This window comes from Chanos chanos, chromosome 2 (assembly GCF_902362185.1).
Source record: "Chanos chanos chromosome 2, fChaCha1.1, whole genome shotgun sequence".
In the NCBI taxonomy this organism is placed as follows: domain Eukaryota; kingdom Metazoa; phylum Chordata; class Actinopteri; order Gonorynchiformes; family Chanidae; genus Chanos; species Chanos chanos.
In genome coordinates, this window is record NC_044496.1 from 15,569,358 (window position 1) to 15,586,130 (window position 16,773).

General features: G+C 37.8%; 2 protein-coding genes across 3 annotated transcripts; one reads left to right on the forward strand and one right to left on the reverse strand.

Annotated features, from left to right (window-relative positions):
- The first annotated feature begins 1,997 nt into the window (after nt 1-1,997).
- On the forward strand, nt 1,998-10,187 carry ankdd1a (ankyrin repeat and death domain containing 1A). Its single transcript, XM_030766803.1, has 15 exons — nt 1,998-2,031; nt 2,925-3,028; nt 3,604-3,702; nt 4,326-4,424; nt 4,672-4,776; nt 6,232-6,330; nt 6,672-6,770; nt 6,967-7,065; nt 7,289-7,387; nt 8,250-8,348; nt 8,666-8,764; nt 8,997-9,092; nt 9,279-9,480; nt 9,818-9,949; nt 10,126-10,187. Exons 1-15 carry the CDS (start codon nt 1,998-2,000, stop codon nt 10,185-10,187), a joined length of 1,527 nt encoding a protein of 508 aa, XP_030622663.1.
- A 1,386-nt stretch (nt 10,188-11,573) lies between these two features.
- Nucleotides 11,574-16,225, reverse strand: spg21 (SPG21 abhydrolase domain containing, maspardin). Of its 2 annotated transcripts, none has more exons than XM_030766083.1 (9): nt 16,150-16,225; nt 15,457-15,521; nt 15,030-15,191; nt 14,126-14,206; nt 13,902-14,047; nt 13,676-13,784; nt 13,161-13,268; nt 12,824-12,964; nt 11,574-12,271 (listed from the first exon to the last, which is right to left on the reverse strand). In XM_030766083.1, exons 2-9 carry the CDS (start codon nt 15,517-15,519, stop codon nt 12,146-12,148), a joined length of 936 nt encoding a protein of 311 aa, XP_030621943.1. In that variant the 5' UTR covers nt 15,520-15,521; nt 16,150-16,225; the 3' UTR covers nt 11,574-12,145. The 2 variants fall into 2 exon arrangements, with proteins under 2 accessions (XP_030621943.1, XP_030621944.1); XM_030766084.1 differs by having other exon boundaries at nt 16,126-16,202.
- Between the last annotated feature and the right edge of the window lie 548 nt (nt 16,226-16,773).

The following is a 16,773-nucleotide window of genomic DNA, read 5'->3' on the forward strand; positions in this document are numbered from 1 at the left end:
CTCTCACTTCAAGCCAGCCTACAGTGACTCTCAGTGGGTTAAAAGCCTTATTTCAAAACGATACTGTGACTCACAGCTATTTCCCCTTTGTCACCAAAACTTGACTCTAATGACTTGCATGAGTGTAATACTGTCTAAAGTTTACATAGAATTTTTGTACACAGTACAGAAGACAGACCTGAAAACAAGAGCTATTGCTCATCAGAGGCCTACAGAAATGGTCTGCAGAATTCAGACAAAAACAGGAACATGACACAATCATATCCATTTTTCAGTGCTCTGTCCAAAGTTTTGGGCAAAATGAGCATGTTTGTAGCATGTGTGCGTTGAGAGGATTTTCTGTTTCAGAGACACTATTTACTGTGCGTAAACGTGAGAATATGTGGTAATATATAGGCAAGTGTCTGTGTCATACTCGGGCAAAACCACCACATAGAAATAGAAATACAGAACAGAGCTGATCATTGATGCTGAACCCACTCAGCTTGTGGTGTGTGGTTTCGCCACAAAATGACATGTCAATGAGAGAAAGGTCCTATTTAAAAAGGCCTGCTCGGTAGATATGTGAGCCCACAGAAATGTGCCTGCTTTTATATGTTCTTCATTCTCATGTTACAACCAGTACATGAAAGGTTTGGGGGAAATATTCTCACAGAAACAGTGACAATGGACATCCTTGGGCCCAAATTTAAAGATAATTGCCCCCCCCCCCCCCCCCCCCCTTTTGAATACTGAAGATATGGAGTACAGAGCAGATTACCAAACTGCATTTTACCTAGGTAAAAGATGTGCAATAGTAGCACTAACATTGTTGGTGATGTTGATAATATGAATATCAATAAGTTTTCCAGGCCTGGAAACAAAGCCAATGTAGCAACGAATAAAAAAGAACAATAACGTTGCCTGCCATTTAAAGAAGATGATTGATTGATTGATTGATTGATTGATTGATTGATTGAACAAGCAAGCTCTGTGAAGATTATGACTTTGTTTGCCCTGGCCTGTAGCTCCTTATATTTTAGTGCTCTTTTGTATCTTTATTTACGATCTTATGCGTAGGATCTCCAATGAGTGATGCATGCAGCAACTTTAAATAATTTCATACAGTGTCTCAACCTGCAAACGTTCCTTAGAATGATCAGTAAATTTTGGTGCGCCTGCAATTGTATGCGGTCATGTGTTTCCGTGCTCAGCTCTGGAGTGGCTTAGTCATTTTGCTTTAGCCGTGTTACATGAGGTTATAAACTGATATGAAACAGTGAACTCTGGTGGCTAAGGTTTATCTTCATTACGGAGTGTACGCCACTCCGAAAAGATTACAGGGAATATCCAGTGTATGTCGTTAATGGAGGTCTTACAACTTTTATCAGTTTAATAAATGAATACATTAGTTGCGTGAGTGTTTTATGTACTGAACTATTCCAAATATGACTAACTTTCTAAAAGACCAAACCGTACAAACAGAATGTTAGCTCCCTCTGGTGGTTTGATTTCGGAGTTAATTTTTCGTTTGGGCTATCCGGACTACTCTCTGCTCTTCATTGTTGAAGACTGGGTGACGTTATCACACCAGGCACATTCACATGTTAATGTTTACAAGAGAGCTTCACAATTGGTTTTTCAACCTTTAATCAAATTGTCGTAAATGCAAAGAATAATTATGCATAAGCATATGCAAAAGTAAAGGAAAAACATCACTGATTATGCCCCACCGCCACGCCTCCTTCCTGTCAAACTGGATTTGTAACGCATATCATTGTTAGAAGATGGCAAATTATAGCTTAGTGAAAAATGATATCCCATCGCCGTCATAATGTTTGCTCTATCACTCTACTATTATCGACAGTGGTTTTGGAATAGATCTCGAGTACCCGGATATAAATTGCAACCGAGCATTTGGAGTGCAAATCGAGGAAAAATCGTTCCTTAGCGGGATGGAAATGGAATGATTCTCAGACTGTCGCATCATTTCAAACGTTCCGTTAATAATCAATAGCATGGAGGACGATCTGATCTCAGAGGATGATATCTGTGAGTAGAACCATTGTGCTAGTACGAACATATGCGGTAGCCTGTGGACTGTGTGATATGGACTGCACTTGAATCAGAGGCAAAATAGACTACCCAACACTGTCCGAAGCAACGCTCGATTCAGAAATGTTTTCTCTTAATCACTTAATCACATGCTTATTCATTTATCCATATTAGTTTCATCACAGAAACACAAAGCTGCCCGTGCAGCTTACTCTAAATGGATCAGTAGGCACGGCATCTGAACATAATTGGATATGTTTGATCATTTTAAAGCTCTAAATCAATGTAAAGTTTAAATACTTAAATACATCTATTTTCAGAAAACTTAGGTATCAGTATAATTTAAATCTTTCCTTGTTATTTTTCAAGCCTTCGCCAAGTGTTGACTTGCAGATCATTTTCATTCATTTAAATAAAATCCGTGGCCTTTGCGCATAAAAATGATTGTATAATGACTGTGGTGTGGTGTTTAAGGAAGTTCTTAATACGGATCTCTCTCATATAATAGTATTTACCCTGGCAAAGGCGTATTTGGAGAGAGCGCGTTAAATACTTCCAGCGTAGTTGTTGCAACTGTTGTGCTATTAGTTGAGAAAATGTAGCCACTACTCTCTGTTATCTCACCAAGCGGATATATGATGCTTCTGAACGGAACTTACCTAGTCAGACAGTAACTGCAATTCAGTTTGATTATTTGAATAGCCTGCGGATTCACGATGAATGGCCAAATGAGTTGCTGAAACCTATTGGAATGAAGATCAAGGGAGATGGAAGTGAATATGAGAACTCTACAAAGTAGTGCATTGGAAGAGAGACGAGAGGTTGAGTTGGCAATCAAAGATGCTTGCACTTGCTGATAGATTCACAGACTGTCTCTTATTCTTTTCCAGTGCTACGGTGTGAAAAGGAGTTTCATGATGCTGCTAAAAAGAATGACACGGAAAAAATGCAGGAGTTGATGAAAAAAGGTGTGAATATCAAGGCCAAAAATAAAGTGAGTCTAAGAGAATTTGTTTGGAAATTCCACAAATGGTTTTGTGATACTTAATCTCTATGACTGAACTTTTGTCCCCGTGTACCATTCAGGTCCCTCCTTAAACAATAATAATAACCCAGCCTCAGAGCAGCGTTATTTAAGAACACTAGGATCATAAGAAAACATCCTCAGAGGAATGCATGGCACAGACTAAATGGTTTGCCAGTTGCAGTTTGTTTTGGCCAATTATCCATCAGAGGAGCGGAAAGTGCTTTTGTGTTCCGCTTACAACAGGATATGACCCCGGTGTCACATCATCCTACTATGGTTAACACCCTTTTCTTTTGCAAATATCTCTGGCATTTTCTGTGCATTCTTGGATGTTTCATACCAGTTTGCATTGAGTGGAATGAATAATTGAGTGTAATCTCTTTAAAGCTTTGAAAAGCAGCATTCCTCCTCAGCAGTAGACTCGGAATTAAAAAAAAACAAAACAAAAAAAAAAAGACCAGATATGATTAATATCTCATTATTCACTATGAAATCCATTTGGAGGTATTGTGCTCAATTATGTATGTTAACCGTTTTTACAGATGGACCGCAAAGCCCTGCACTGGGCAGCCGGGGCAGGAAATGAACAGGCTTTGCGTTTACTGCTGGAACATGACACAGATGTGGATGATGAGGACAGCGTATGTACTGAAAACAAATTCAGGGTTTATTTACTGTATCCTGGTACCTTTAATTTACCCCAAAGAAATATTTCAGTGTCACTTCATAACAGCTGAAATTTCCTATTTAATTTCATTGTTCGAGGCACTCTTGTTCGATTGTCTGATAGTTTGACATTTTACCTCATATGTGTGGGACAGCAAATATCTTCTGTCTTTCCGTGTTTGCCTTTGCATTCATCCATAACTCAAATGATGGCACACTGCGCACTGTAATGAATGTTTAATGACTTGCGGCTCATCCACCTGGTGAACAAAATGAGCGAATGAATGACCTTCCGTCTGACTTTATATTTCGCCTTAAGTCATGTTCCTCTCTATTTGCAAGTCAGATGTTATTTACTTAATGTACGCTGTTAATCATCTTTGTCAGGGAAATGAAGAGCAGCCGTTTTATTGTGTTTAGGTTGTGTGAAATGTCATAAAAATTTCAACATACGTTAAATGTAAACCACGCAGTAAAGATATAGTACACTGTTATTAGTGAACTATATTTATCTACAGTGATGAGAGCTTGTACAAACAATATAAAAAATACTCACATGTGTTTTTTTTTTTTTGTTTATTTGTTTTGTCTTCCACAGTTTGGTATGAATGCCTTGCTCTTGGCAGCTTGGTTTGGACACTTGAAAATCCTGCAGATCCTGGTCTCTTCCGGTGCAAAACTTAACTGTGAAAACAAAGTAAGCAAGACATTCTGTGGACTCCAGACTTGGTGATAATCACATGAAAACATTAAAAAAAACCCTGATACTTTTGACACTGTTATTGTGTCGTTCCTAAATATTTTCAGAATCTTGAGTTCACAAACAAGTCTGATCCAAAATACTACTGTTTAGTATTTAAAATGAATTTAAAAGACAGAATATATGACTGTAAGGGTGAAGCTCTTGTTTTAGTTAATCGATGTATCTGCACCTTCATGTTCAGAAAGGGCTGAGTCTTCTACACTGTGCAGCCCAGAGGGGTCACATTCGTCTTCTGGAGTTCATTATGGAGGATCTGGAGGATGTGCGACTAGATAGAGTTGATAAGGTGATCTTTGAGTCTCTTCTCCCAGTTATGTATTGAGCTAATATAGTGTTTGTTTCAAAAGTGCCAGCAGGGTCAGTGCAATGTAGTGGACAAGTTGTGTGTATCAAATCCTTTACATGCGTAATGAGCGAATGAATACGCACTTCCACGTCCACAAATATTTTTGAACAAGTAATTAATTGTGATCTATTTATTAACAAGTTATATTTAACACCTGAACATTTCATAACTAACTCTTAAATGTGAACTTCTGAAAGATGACTCACTATAAAATCATTTAAAAATGATTTCATAGTACCTTAAAAAAATTACAAAGGTAAGTGAAAGGATGTGCTAAACTGCTTCTGGAGACTAGGAGTATATTACAACAGTAGCACAGGAATTAGGAGCTTTGCTTCCTTTCACAGCTTATACTGAGTGTACTCAGTCCAGAGACAAAATAAAAAAACATGTTTGAGCTATCCAGTGCAGAGGTGTCACCACCTTCAGCAAACATGAGAAGCCCAGAAAGACATGTTTTATTATGTTTTTTATGGTTTATGAAACCAACCAAGTGGCATAATCAATGTTTGAACTTGGCAGTGTCTGGCACAGAGAGTATTGTATTCAGCTGAAACACATTAAATGCTGCTCAAAGTACTGTTGCTCTGTTTACCCAGTTAGATTGGATCACACAGAAATGTGTGGTGTGCTGCACAAACGCCCCACTGTAAATGTAAACAGTGTCTACATGTTTGTCTTATGTTCATTGTCTTGTCAATGGGGGTCTTACTTACCTGACCCATATGAATATCTCTTTGTGAAGTAAATGAAGCTCTTGTCTCATACATCATCATGTGTCCCTGGCAGTCTCAGCTGGGGCTTACAGAAGGTTAGAAAAGCAAGTGCTTGGTGTTTGACGCAGTTTGGGATTATTTAACCCATTAAACAAGAGATATTCAGCCACAGCTAGTCCATAAGGGTTAAAAAATACAGTCCTAAGAATCTGCAGGAAAATACACATCTTTAATTTTCATGTGTATTTGGATATATTATGTATATATTTTGCTTCCATAAAAAGCCGTCCATTCCTGTAAATACCCTCCTGAATCCTAAATTATGTCTAATTATGTTACTGCGTTTGCATCCATCATATCCACATGACCATTCCCAAGCTAAAAAACAGCAGTGTGATAATCAGACACTGCAACCAAAACTTCATTTGTTCCAAATATTTGTTCTGGCTTGTAAAAAAAAATTTAAACATATCTGAAAACCATGACAGGGTGTAAAGCCATGCAGCTACAAAACTATACATTTCTAATGCAATTTTACAGTCATCCACTAAATAATAATTTTTTAAAAAATGGTGCTTGGACAAATAAAGTTCATTGATTTAATGTTATTCAAGAGACATAATTATAGAAGTAAAAGTAGGTTATTTGTGACCTGTCCTCCCCTCCGTCTGTGTGTTAGTCAGGTAAGACTGCCTTTCACCTCGCCGCGGAGCACGGACAGCTGGAGGTAGTGGAATTTCTTATTGGCATGGGTTGTGCTCATGGCCTGAGGGACAAGGTAAGAAAAGGCACAAAGACACAGTGACTTCCTCAGCACAACACACTCTCAAGTCTTGTACTGATTTGAAGTGAATGGGAAAGAGCCAAAATCTTCAGTTGGTTACAGGAAGTTCAGTACTCATTTGTCTTTCAAGCTGTTTTCAATTAGAAAGAGAAAGTAAGCCTGGGGGTGTCATTAAAGGGTTCTATGTTGGCGTGTCAGGAGAGGAAGAGTGAGGGTGTAATAAATAAAGATTCGTGGAGAGACAGCTTCATGCCCAAAATGGAAACAGTATATTCACTGAAGAAAACTGACTAAGCAGATGAACCGGTCAGATAAGTAATATTACTGAATTTCAGGGGGACAACACTGCTCTGCATTTGGCAGCAAAGCATGGCCACTCTGAAGTCCTGCAGAAGATTGTGGAGACGGGAGAGGACATTGATGAAAAGAATATTGTAAGATGATTACCATACCTTTGTAAACGTTGAAGGACACCGTCACATTTGGCAGATAATATAATACTGAGAGCAGTTATGTTTAAGACTGTGCTTATATATCAAAACTGCTAGCAAAATATGTGCTGTTTTTTTTGTTTATGTATTTTCTTATGAGTATGTAGTGCTGTAGTCTTGTGTTTCTGTGTTTCCTTAGGATGGAATGACAGCCTTGCACTTTGCCTCTGATGGAGGACATTTTGAGTGTGTGAAACTACTGCTGGAAGCTGGCTGCAATGTCAATGCACTTAATAATGCAAGTAAAAATATTCATATTTTATTTACCCATATAGGTGAATTGGCTATGATATGAGCAATTCACACCTCATTATAGTATCCATAGATGGTCATTCTCTGGAGTGATAAGGACATACATCTTAATGGACTTGTAATTATCTTGGAAGATGTAGGTAAAAGATGGCTGTAGATCTGCTCAGTAAAGTACCAGTTAATTCAAAAACACCCTTTTTACTTTTCAGAAAAACATGAATGCCCTTCATTTTGCGGCTCAGCATGGCTTTGACAGAGAAGCCAGGTTATTAGTGGAGGCTGGCATTGATGTGGACATTAAAGACAGCGTAAGTAGAGAAGATGTTGGTTTGCTCAATGGAAACAGTGTTGGTTGTATGGTTATGGTTGTAAAGATGTCTGAGATTTAACTGAGGAGGAGACATACAGACGCTGCATTTAAAGCCAAAAAAGACTTTGGTGTCAGGTTAAGAGCAATGGAAGAGCCAGAGAGTAAGTATTGGGTTTCAGGTTTCATTCAGTTTGCCCTCAGAGTCAGTTTCTTCCTAAAAATGAAAGTGTTTGCCAAAAAGGTACACTACAGTTTAAATTCATCCAGGACATGCAGTCTTTAAGATGTCCTCAATTCCAATTTATCGTTCACCACTCTGGTTGGACATTTGAATTAGACTCATGGAGTGTATCTGTGTATTCTTTAAAAATCTTTGTAAAATCTTTGTGTCTTACCAAAGTCAGCATCAGTTGGGAAATACTAGAGTCTTCTACCAATCAGTGTTATGATTCTTAGTTTTGCAAGATTAGTCTTTTGAAGGTATTGTGACACTGCAGTGTTGTAACAGTCATGTATCAAGGGTAAAGTTTGGACACTTTTATGCTACAGGACTGCTGGGGTTTAGTTTGGGAGATCATGTCATTACTGTCGTAAAAGAAGAAAACAATGGAGGAGTAGGTTCTACAGAACAGTTAGAGATCTAAGCCTCATTTTGAAATATACAACAAACCTGGACTGAACAATTAATCCTAAAAGTGGAGGATCAACAGTTTAATTATTTTATTAACATTAATGCCAGCACTGTGTTGCTGGAATTTACATCTTAGACTAAAGTGCTCTTCTGTGCATTCATTCAGATATAATTTAGAATTACTATCTACACACACACAAACTGACGGTGTTGTTTCACTCCTCAGCAGCAACTTGCCACCCCTCTTCACTTTGCGGTGCTCAACAATTTCATGGATATGGTGAAAATACTCATAGACACTGAGTGTGACCTCGACATTCCTGACAGTGTAAGTCATTATCTGTACCACTAGTGCTGTGGCATCTCCTCATCCAGTAAAGAAGCATGTGTCTGTAAATTTTGGGCTAGTGCAAATCACACTTCTCGGGTTCTCAGGTTTTTAGTGCAGCGAAGCTGTACAATTGTACAGAATTAAATTCAACAAGACTCAAATGTTGTCTGTTTTGTAATCAGGGAATAAATGAGCTTTCTTTTGGTATTAGTCTGATTTACAAAATCTGCATCAAATGACACAGTGTTGTAATGATCTTGGAGCTTGTTTTTTATGGCATCATAAACAGTTATTTCTCCTGATCCATTCTTCAGAGGCTTCAGACACCCCTGCACATAGCAGCTGAACATGGACGACAGAACATCGCTGAGATGATTCTCATCGCTGGGGTCAATCTGAGATTGCTTGATAAGGTGGAATATCAGTTATTAAATGTAGAGTAACCTCCAAGGTAACACACACCCTTAATAAAGACACAAACCATGGAGTTCACTCAAGATATTGTCATTACCTATATCAGACTTCTTATGACTTCTGATTTGAATTTCCACTATCAGAAGGTACAATGGTGCAATCTGCACTCATTGTGTAAAACTTTACAGTTTATTTAGGAACTCATTTTGTTCTGCACTTCTCTTGACATAGCAAGGGAAAACATCATTGGATGTTGCTGCCAGAGGAAACCATGTTAACTTGGTTGACATGATCATCAAAGCTGACAGATTTTACAAATGGGAAAAGGTATTTTCCAAACCCATGTTTTTCTGTCTGCTAAAATAGCTCTAAAATCACATCCCTGTAATTGCAGCACTTCAAGCTGGGTAACTTTAAATATTTGAGATTTGTATGCTTCCTTACCATTATCCTTTGGATTCATTTTTGGTGCTGAAATCAGTCCAAGCCTCCAACAGTGTCTCTGCATTGCAGGATAACCTAAACAGTGACTCAGACTCCTTTTTGGGGAGAAGTTTGACCTTCAAACAAGACCACCAGCTAGAAACACAGCATATCCGCTCTATTGTTTGGAGACTAGCCACTAAATACCTAAAACCTGGAGAGTGGAAGAAACTGGCCCAACACTGGAAGTTCACAGATGCACACATCCGTGCCATAGAGCAGCAATGGACAGGTAAGTCAGCTCCTACAGGTACAGAAGTCAATTTCTGTGTAATTAGACATATTTTGAATAAACTGGCACACAAGATTAAGGCAACGGCAAATGACCACTGCAGTGTCTAATAATATTCTGAGGAGTTTTTATTTGAAAATGCCAGCAGTTTTCATTTTGAGAACTGTCTGTGTCCTATGACTTTGGGTGGTGTAGTCTATGTTTTTACACATGGTACAAATACCATTAACGTATTGGGGCCTGCATAGCAAGTAAAACTTAATTCCTCCTGTTCTCATGCTTGCAAAGGAACTGGACCAATGTTAAGAGTTCTTTATGCTTTGCTGAATTTTTAAAGGCACAAAAAGCTACAAAGAGCATGGCCATCGTATGCTGCTGGTCTGGCTGCATGGTGTGGTTATTGCAGGAGAGAACCCAGTCAAAGGCTTGTATGAAGGTTTGGTAGGAATCTCCAGGACTGACTTGGCAGGTGAGTTAGTAATAAGGTAGAGTACATGATAAAGCACATTCATTATATTAACTTATCAGAATTGAAATGTCTGTGTGAAATGTCACCTTGGTGACGACATGGATTTCAAAATTTGACTCTGTACATTGCTGTTCACAACATAATTAACAGAGACATTTTTTGTCTCTTCCCAACAGAAAGCATACGACAGAAGGCTAATGAAGACCCAAGTTCTCCAAAAAAGTGCAGCACCATGTGAGGATGGGATTCTCAAAGGACATTTGTACCTTGCCTTTTTGAAACCAGCCTCAAATCATGAAGTATGACTGCAGGGGCACATGAACAGAGAGACAATTTTACAATTATACTAGAATGACGGAACTTTTTCTGAGGGCATGGAACATGCAACTGACCAGTGCCTCCAGAAATACACTAGTTCAGGAAACTACATTTTCCTTCAGTTTCTCCAGATTCTGATCTTTAATGGTTTATAATGTGTCATCGCATGGAAACAGGGGCTCATCAATTGTTATTGCTGAAAAGCTGTGCATGTCTAAAAGTCTACCGTCAGCATAAAAAGGGAGCGCATAGAATACTTTAGCCTGATTATTTATATTTAACATAAACCACGCATGTATTTTTTCCACATTTTTCATATTCAGAAAAACTCTGTTCTCACAGTTCAAACCTTTATCAAGTCAACAGCATACCACATTGGCTGTTGGCTATATTGTATGTGTGAACATCTTAATTGTGACATGACAATCTTCCACTATATATCCTTGGATACTGTCAGAATATTTTATATGCTGGAATACTGTGAGTTGGGAGAATTTAAGCACAATTTACAGGTACAACAAAACCAGTAAGTGGGGAATCAGATAGTTTTGTTGTTTATTCAAAAAAGGTTATGCACCATTCCTTTCTACTCAGTCTGAATGGAACCAATAATGTTTTTTAATGTGCCAGACGAGATTCTTTGACCTTTACGTCAACAAATTTATGCACAAGAGAAAATAAACAGGAATGTCTCTCAAGGCTCTAATTTGTCATTGTTAAAAGCAATGTTTTTCTTCTGTGGTATTCTGCAGTAAGATAACAAGTAGTTGATTTACTTAAAATGTCTTGATACTGAATCATGCAACATTGTTAGTTTCAATGTCTTTCTGGCCAAGATAAAGAGCTGAAATTAAAATGCTTGGTCAGTGTGTAAGCAGCCCAAAGGAACTGCCTTGATATTATTAATCAGTGCTGTTTAATGTTGAGATGTTTGCAGAGACTGCAACAAAAGGCAATCAGTAAAGCTGGATATATAATACAGTATATGATAGGAGCTATAACATGCTTTGATACTTTCTTCTATTCATAAAAACTGAAAAAAACATGTAACATTTCTAAGAGCTTCACAGAGGGAAAAAGACATTTAATATGTATAAATTTAAATCTAACATATGATTGCAAAGCAGGACCTGAATTTTAACAACCAAATAAAATCTGGAGCAAATAAAAAAAGAGGAGCAAATGGAAGCATTGATGACGTCACAAATGTCGCAGGAAGGGGGGGGGGGGGAATTTTAGAGCAGGTTTCAAATAGTTGACTTTATTTTTTATTTATTTTATTTTTACAATTCTGGCTTAAGAAAAGTTCAGCATAATGAATGAAATTCAGGGCAGATATTCAAGCATTTCAAAAACAATGAATGTTACTTTTTTCATTATATACCGTATTTTCTCTAGAAAGTTTAACAGATTTAATCAGTGCATGAAGGAAGATGAACAAAGTACTGCCAGTGGGCAGATTTTAAAACAAACAAAAAAAACATTGTCAAGAAAGAAATATCAGAAGGTACAAAGTGCAAAAAAACTAATAAATGCAAAGAATTTATATCACATAAGGCAACCAGTTCAAAATATGGCATCCATAATTAGCTTTGACCATAATTACTTCCAGTTAGAAGTTAAGAGTATTTACAGAAATAACACTTATCAAAATATTGTTTATTTTCTGAAAGGTAAAAATAGACTCTTTTAGTCTGCTTGTGTATCGATTTAATACAGTATAGAAAAAAAGACCTGGAGGTGGTCTCTTTGAAACGTATAGTACACATAAAGTATGTTAAACAACAGTAGTGACTGGATACTCATGAAAATGTTTGGAGTATTTGTTGGCTCAAAGTGGTCTACATCCACTGAGACAAACAAAGAGCTTTAGCTTTCTTAGGAATCTTCATCACTCTCTCTGTTGTCACTCAGGTTGGCTTTCTGAACTTCTAACTCCTCTGCGCTGACCATAGCAGGGTTAATGGCAGCGTATCTTGTCCCATGGAATTGACGCAAATGTATCTAAAAACCACAAGAGCCACTAAGCATCAGTTCTAGAAGTGAGGCTACAAGGTATTTATGTTCACTTCTCATAATACTTTTTGCCTCCTCTTTTTGAGGAACATTGGTTAAACCTATCAGCTTTCAGTTTAACATTAATCGGTTCACATTATGGTGAGGTCTTTGGTTAAAAAACAAACAAAACAAAACAAAAAATCTAAAGTCACGTCATGAGTCTCACTGCTCTGTTAAGCCAAATTAAAAGTGGTTAAATCTGTTTAGACTTGACGAGTAACGACACAGTGTTTCTGAGTGTATATTCTACTAGTTTCACAAAACAAATAGTAATACTAAGGACTCACAACATTTCTGTGTTGTACAGACACTACACATTTCTGCAGACAAAACTGTATGAATAGCTTGTCAGTGGTTAATGTCACAATATTATTCATTCATCTGGTCAATATCAGCTTAAAGTATTTTCCATAAAATCTTAAGTCTTTGTTAATAGCAACTGGACATGGGTGTTAATCAGTATTTTAATAGCCTCCGTTATCGTGTATAGGGACTTACTTGAATGTAAAGGTTAACTTCTGCGCTTCTGCAGAGGTAGGGGAAGTTTCCACCTGTTTTGAGGTGAGCTCGTCTAGCGTTGGGATACAGTTTATACATTTCCTCCTTTGCCTCTTGTGAAAGGGCACTCTGATCAAACACCTTCAACAAAAACAACAACAGATGATTTTGTTTCAAGTTTCAATGATTCTGTTTCTGTTTCAATGATTCAAGTTTCACAATTCCTTACTATACCCTCCACAGAGTTAAATTAGATCAAATGCCACAGAAAATTAAGGCTAAGTAACTTTTGTAGAACATAAGTTGAACTGCAAATCATTTCTCAATCAAAACTTACATCCATAATGGTAACTGCAACATCCTTTATCTTGTGAGGTTCAACATAGGAGTTCTGGCAGTTCAGTGTGAGACGAGAGGCCAGCTCGCTCTGGTTCAGGGTTTCCAGCTAATGACCAATTGAACAACCCATTCTTTGTGAGCCAAACAGCAGGAGTGAAATAAATATGGATGTCTAGACAGTCCTTTAAATCTTAAACAGCTACACAATTTTCACTTTAAAACCAAGAGTGAACATGGTAAAAATGAATATTAGTTAAGAACTTTGTAAATGCAAAACAAAGACCTTGTATACACTGTCTAGATGCTCTACTGAAAACTGAGAATAAATAGCTATTTCTGTAAAAAAAAAAGAAAAAAAAGAAAAAGGAATTATATTCTATACCCTTTACTTATTCTTCAGAGTCTTTTGAGACCTTGAGCTGCCTTGTAGACAAAGTTACAAGAAACTGACAAATTGTAGAAACAGAACATTTCTAAACCTATACAATAAAATTCAGTAAATGCTAGTTTTACCCGATCAACCATGAAATCAATGGCGTCTGCCATTTTTGGGTCAACAGGTCCTTTGGCAAAGTTACCCAGAACAATCTTCTTTAGCATAAAAGCGGGCATCAACCAAAAACTAAAAAAAGAGAAAGAAACCACATTTTTAGAATTAGAGTGGTACATGAATGCTGATGAGGTAAGGAAACAAGCTTTAGAGACAATCTATGTGTTCTGATTTTCAAAAAATCCCTACCTGTTTGCTGTCCAAGTTTGGTTAAAAATAGATGTATCACTAAAAGAATTGCACAAGATCAGAGAATGCACCCTTGGAGATTTATGTGTCACTTCGGCAAACTTCTGAGCCAAGAACCCTCCCAGGGAAGCACCAAATATGTGCACCTTTTAGAGGAGAGACAGGTTAGCCACTTCTAAATTGTAGCGTTTATATTTATTAATGCAAGCAATAGTACTACAAACCTTGTCCAACTGTAAGTGGTCTAGAAGCTTCCTAAATCCATCACAAAATTCCAACAGGTCCCAATAAACTGGATACTGGAGCTGAAACAAAGGGTGAACCACAGTCAATAAGCTGGAATGGTCAGGGGAAGGGCCAAGGGTTAGATTAAACATGTGTCAGGGGAAGGGCCGAGGGTTAGATTCAACATGTGTAAGGATCAGTGTTCATGATTAAGTCCTGTCAGGTTCTGACACGCTCTGAAGTTTTATTTGATCACTTTTACTTTCTGAAAATCCATTGACAGGGAAAAACAATGGCAGTAACTGATTACCAAATACTGTTGCTCACGCTAAGTAGAATTTCTCAGCAACATGGAGTCATTCAAGACAATTGCAAGAAAGATGTTTTTTTTTTTTTATGATTTCGGCTAGGTGATTTTGCAGGGAGCCATATTATGCTTACTCTAAGTTAAAACCTTCAATAGATTGTCAAAGATACTAAAGATGATGGTTTCAGTTAGGACACAGCAAAAGAACAGAAAAAAATGTATGTGTGTGTGTGTGTGTGTGTTTGTGTGTATGTGTGCATTTGTTTTGAACAAAAAGGAGAAGGGGAACAGGACACAGGGTTAAAAAAGGTACAATGGCATGTGCAGAAAACTAAATTTCTATTGTGTTCTTATTCAAATGTTGTCAGAAGATATACTAAGGCTTTGTAATGACCTTTTAGCAACTCCAGATGAAAATGTGATTAACAGATAGATCTGTGTGTGATATTTACCCTCACTGAAAAAAATCTGCTCTTTCCAAAACTTTACAAAATTCTTTAACCCCTAATTTATCAGAGCTGTCACATCTAAAACTCTTGGTAAGAGCTCATTCTGTCAATGGGCTTAATGAAGTGAGAGTACGGAGGCGCGCTTACTGAGATGACGCGGTAACCCCAACCTGTGAGGGCCAAGATCTGCTGGAAGAAAACCTCTGCGGTGCCACTGACTGGAGGAAGGAAAATGATTGGGCACCTGATGCTTTTTGGCCCTGCATCATACAATGACCAAACCTTACTGTCATCATCATCCACAATGATCTAAGGAGGAAGGAACAGACAGAGTGTCAAACACAACAGCATTTACACATCCTGTCTGTAAACAACATGTCTACGTCACAGGTAGGCTATATCATGTGCTAAAGGGATCTTTGAAGAATGTTTGCTTTATCAGATGTCAGAACTAAATGCTATCATATCATGTAGCACAACTAAAACCTAAGGTTGAATCTAAGATCAGGAGACCTGGACTCATACCTAAACCAAAACCATAGCTAACACGTGTAATTATTAGAGAAATGCTTACTCGTTTTAGTGGTACTGTGCTTCGGAACCAGTTGTAATCTGGGGATACTCTTATCTCCTCCATTTCTGCAAGAAATTCAGTGAGGCGGTAAGGACCAAAATAGTTAATCCATTCAAGTTTTACACTTGCCATAATAAAGACAGTTATTTTTGACGGTTGAAATAGCATTTTTCCTTTGAAATTCTAAGCAGTATTTTTTAAGAATGCTGCCGTCAAATGCAACCGCTTCAAACATGTTGCTCACACTTGGACTGTGGTACAATCATGTGACTTAAGACCTTCAAAGTAATATTTGGTCTCTCAGGTTAACAATCGATCAGTTTGTCCTTTGAAAGCAGAACACCAAAACAAAATAATATAAGTTCCATGCGTTGCCTAATTCATATAGCACCAACTAGATGCCCATACACTATCAATGACTTGCAAATTTATATCTTCCTTTAGCCAACAGTACGAGTTTGACTCGGCTTTACAAGATTCCTTATTTGATCGGTCAAATTAACTGTTGTATGCTGCTGATACACAACTAAAATTCTACTGATTAAATATTAGCCTGAGAACCCTCCTTATGCCACTACTCATTCAGGAAAGACTTGTGTACCAAAAGTGCTTATTTTTGTAACAAATACATGAACTGACAGGAGTTTTAGCATTAGTAAATAATATTACCGTGTTCACATATATATTAGTCACCTTTCCGAATACTTTTATCCGCAGATTGGCAACATCGTAGCAGTCCTCTCTCCAGGTCATATGACAGCTACTTCCGTGAAGACCGTAAACGGTTCGAGGCTGTATACTGCGCATGCTCATCAGGGCATTTTCATGACGCTGTCGTCCAAATTGCGCACGTTTCGACAAATTTAGCGGTGGAAACAGTAACTACTTAACTGTGAACACACTCTTCTTGGGTTACTTAACAAAGCCGAATCCAGCTGGGTCCTCTGACGCTGCAGTAAACATATTCCGATTTCGCGCATACTCACCAGTGTAAGCGTAGCATATTCCTTTGTCTGTATTACATTTCTTTTGTGCTTGTGGCACAACTGCAAATAATAATTAGGTACCTAATATTACGACCCTACATCCCCAATGTCCCCATAGCTGTCAAGCATAGACAGGGACCCAGAGAGCTTCACCACAGAGAAAAGGATCGTATTGCTCCGCGTGCAAGCAGCTGAAGATGTATTGTCAGTTCAAATGTATCAGCAGGATAGAAACCCACTGCAGCGCGTTTAGCTGCGATTATGTCTTGGACCTCATTTTACGTTTTATTTTGACTAATTTACTAAGACATTGACCAACTGAATCTTTGCA

Coding starts and splice junctions, on each gene's coding strand:
- spg21 (XM_030766083.1), bottom strand. CDS start 15,519: ATGGAGGAGATAAGAGTATCCCCAGATTACAACTGGTTCCGAAGCACA. Junction 13,269..13,675: donor TTGATTTCATGGTTGATCGG/GTAAAACTAGCA, acceptor ATTGGTCATTAG/CTGGAAACCCTGAACCAGAG. Junction 12,965..13,160: donor TTGCAGTTACCATTATGGAT/GTAAGTTTTGAT, acceptor TTTTTGTTGAAG/GTGTTTGATCAGAGTGCCCT.
- ankdd1a (XM_030766803.1), top strand. CDS start 1,998: ATGGAGGACGATCTGATCTCAGAGGATGATATCT. Junction 7,388..8,249: donor ATGTGGACATTAAAGACAGC/GTAAGTAGAGAA, acceptor ACTCCTCAGCAG/CAACTTGCCACCCCTCTTCA. Junction 9,950..10,125: donor CTCCAGGACTGACTTGGCAG/GTGAGTTAGTAA, acceptor TCTTCCCAACAG/AAAGCATACGACAGAAGGCT.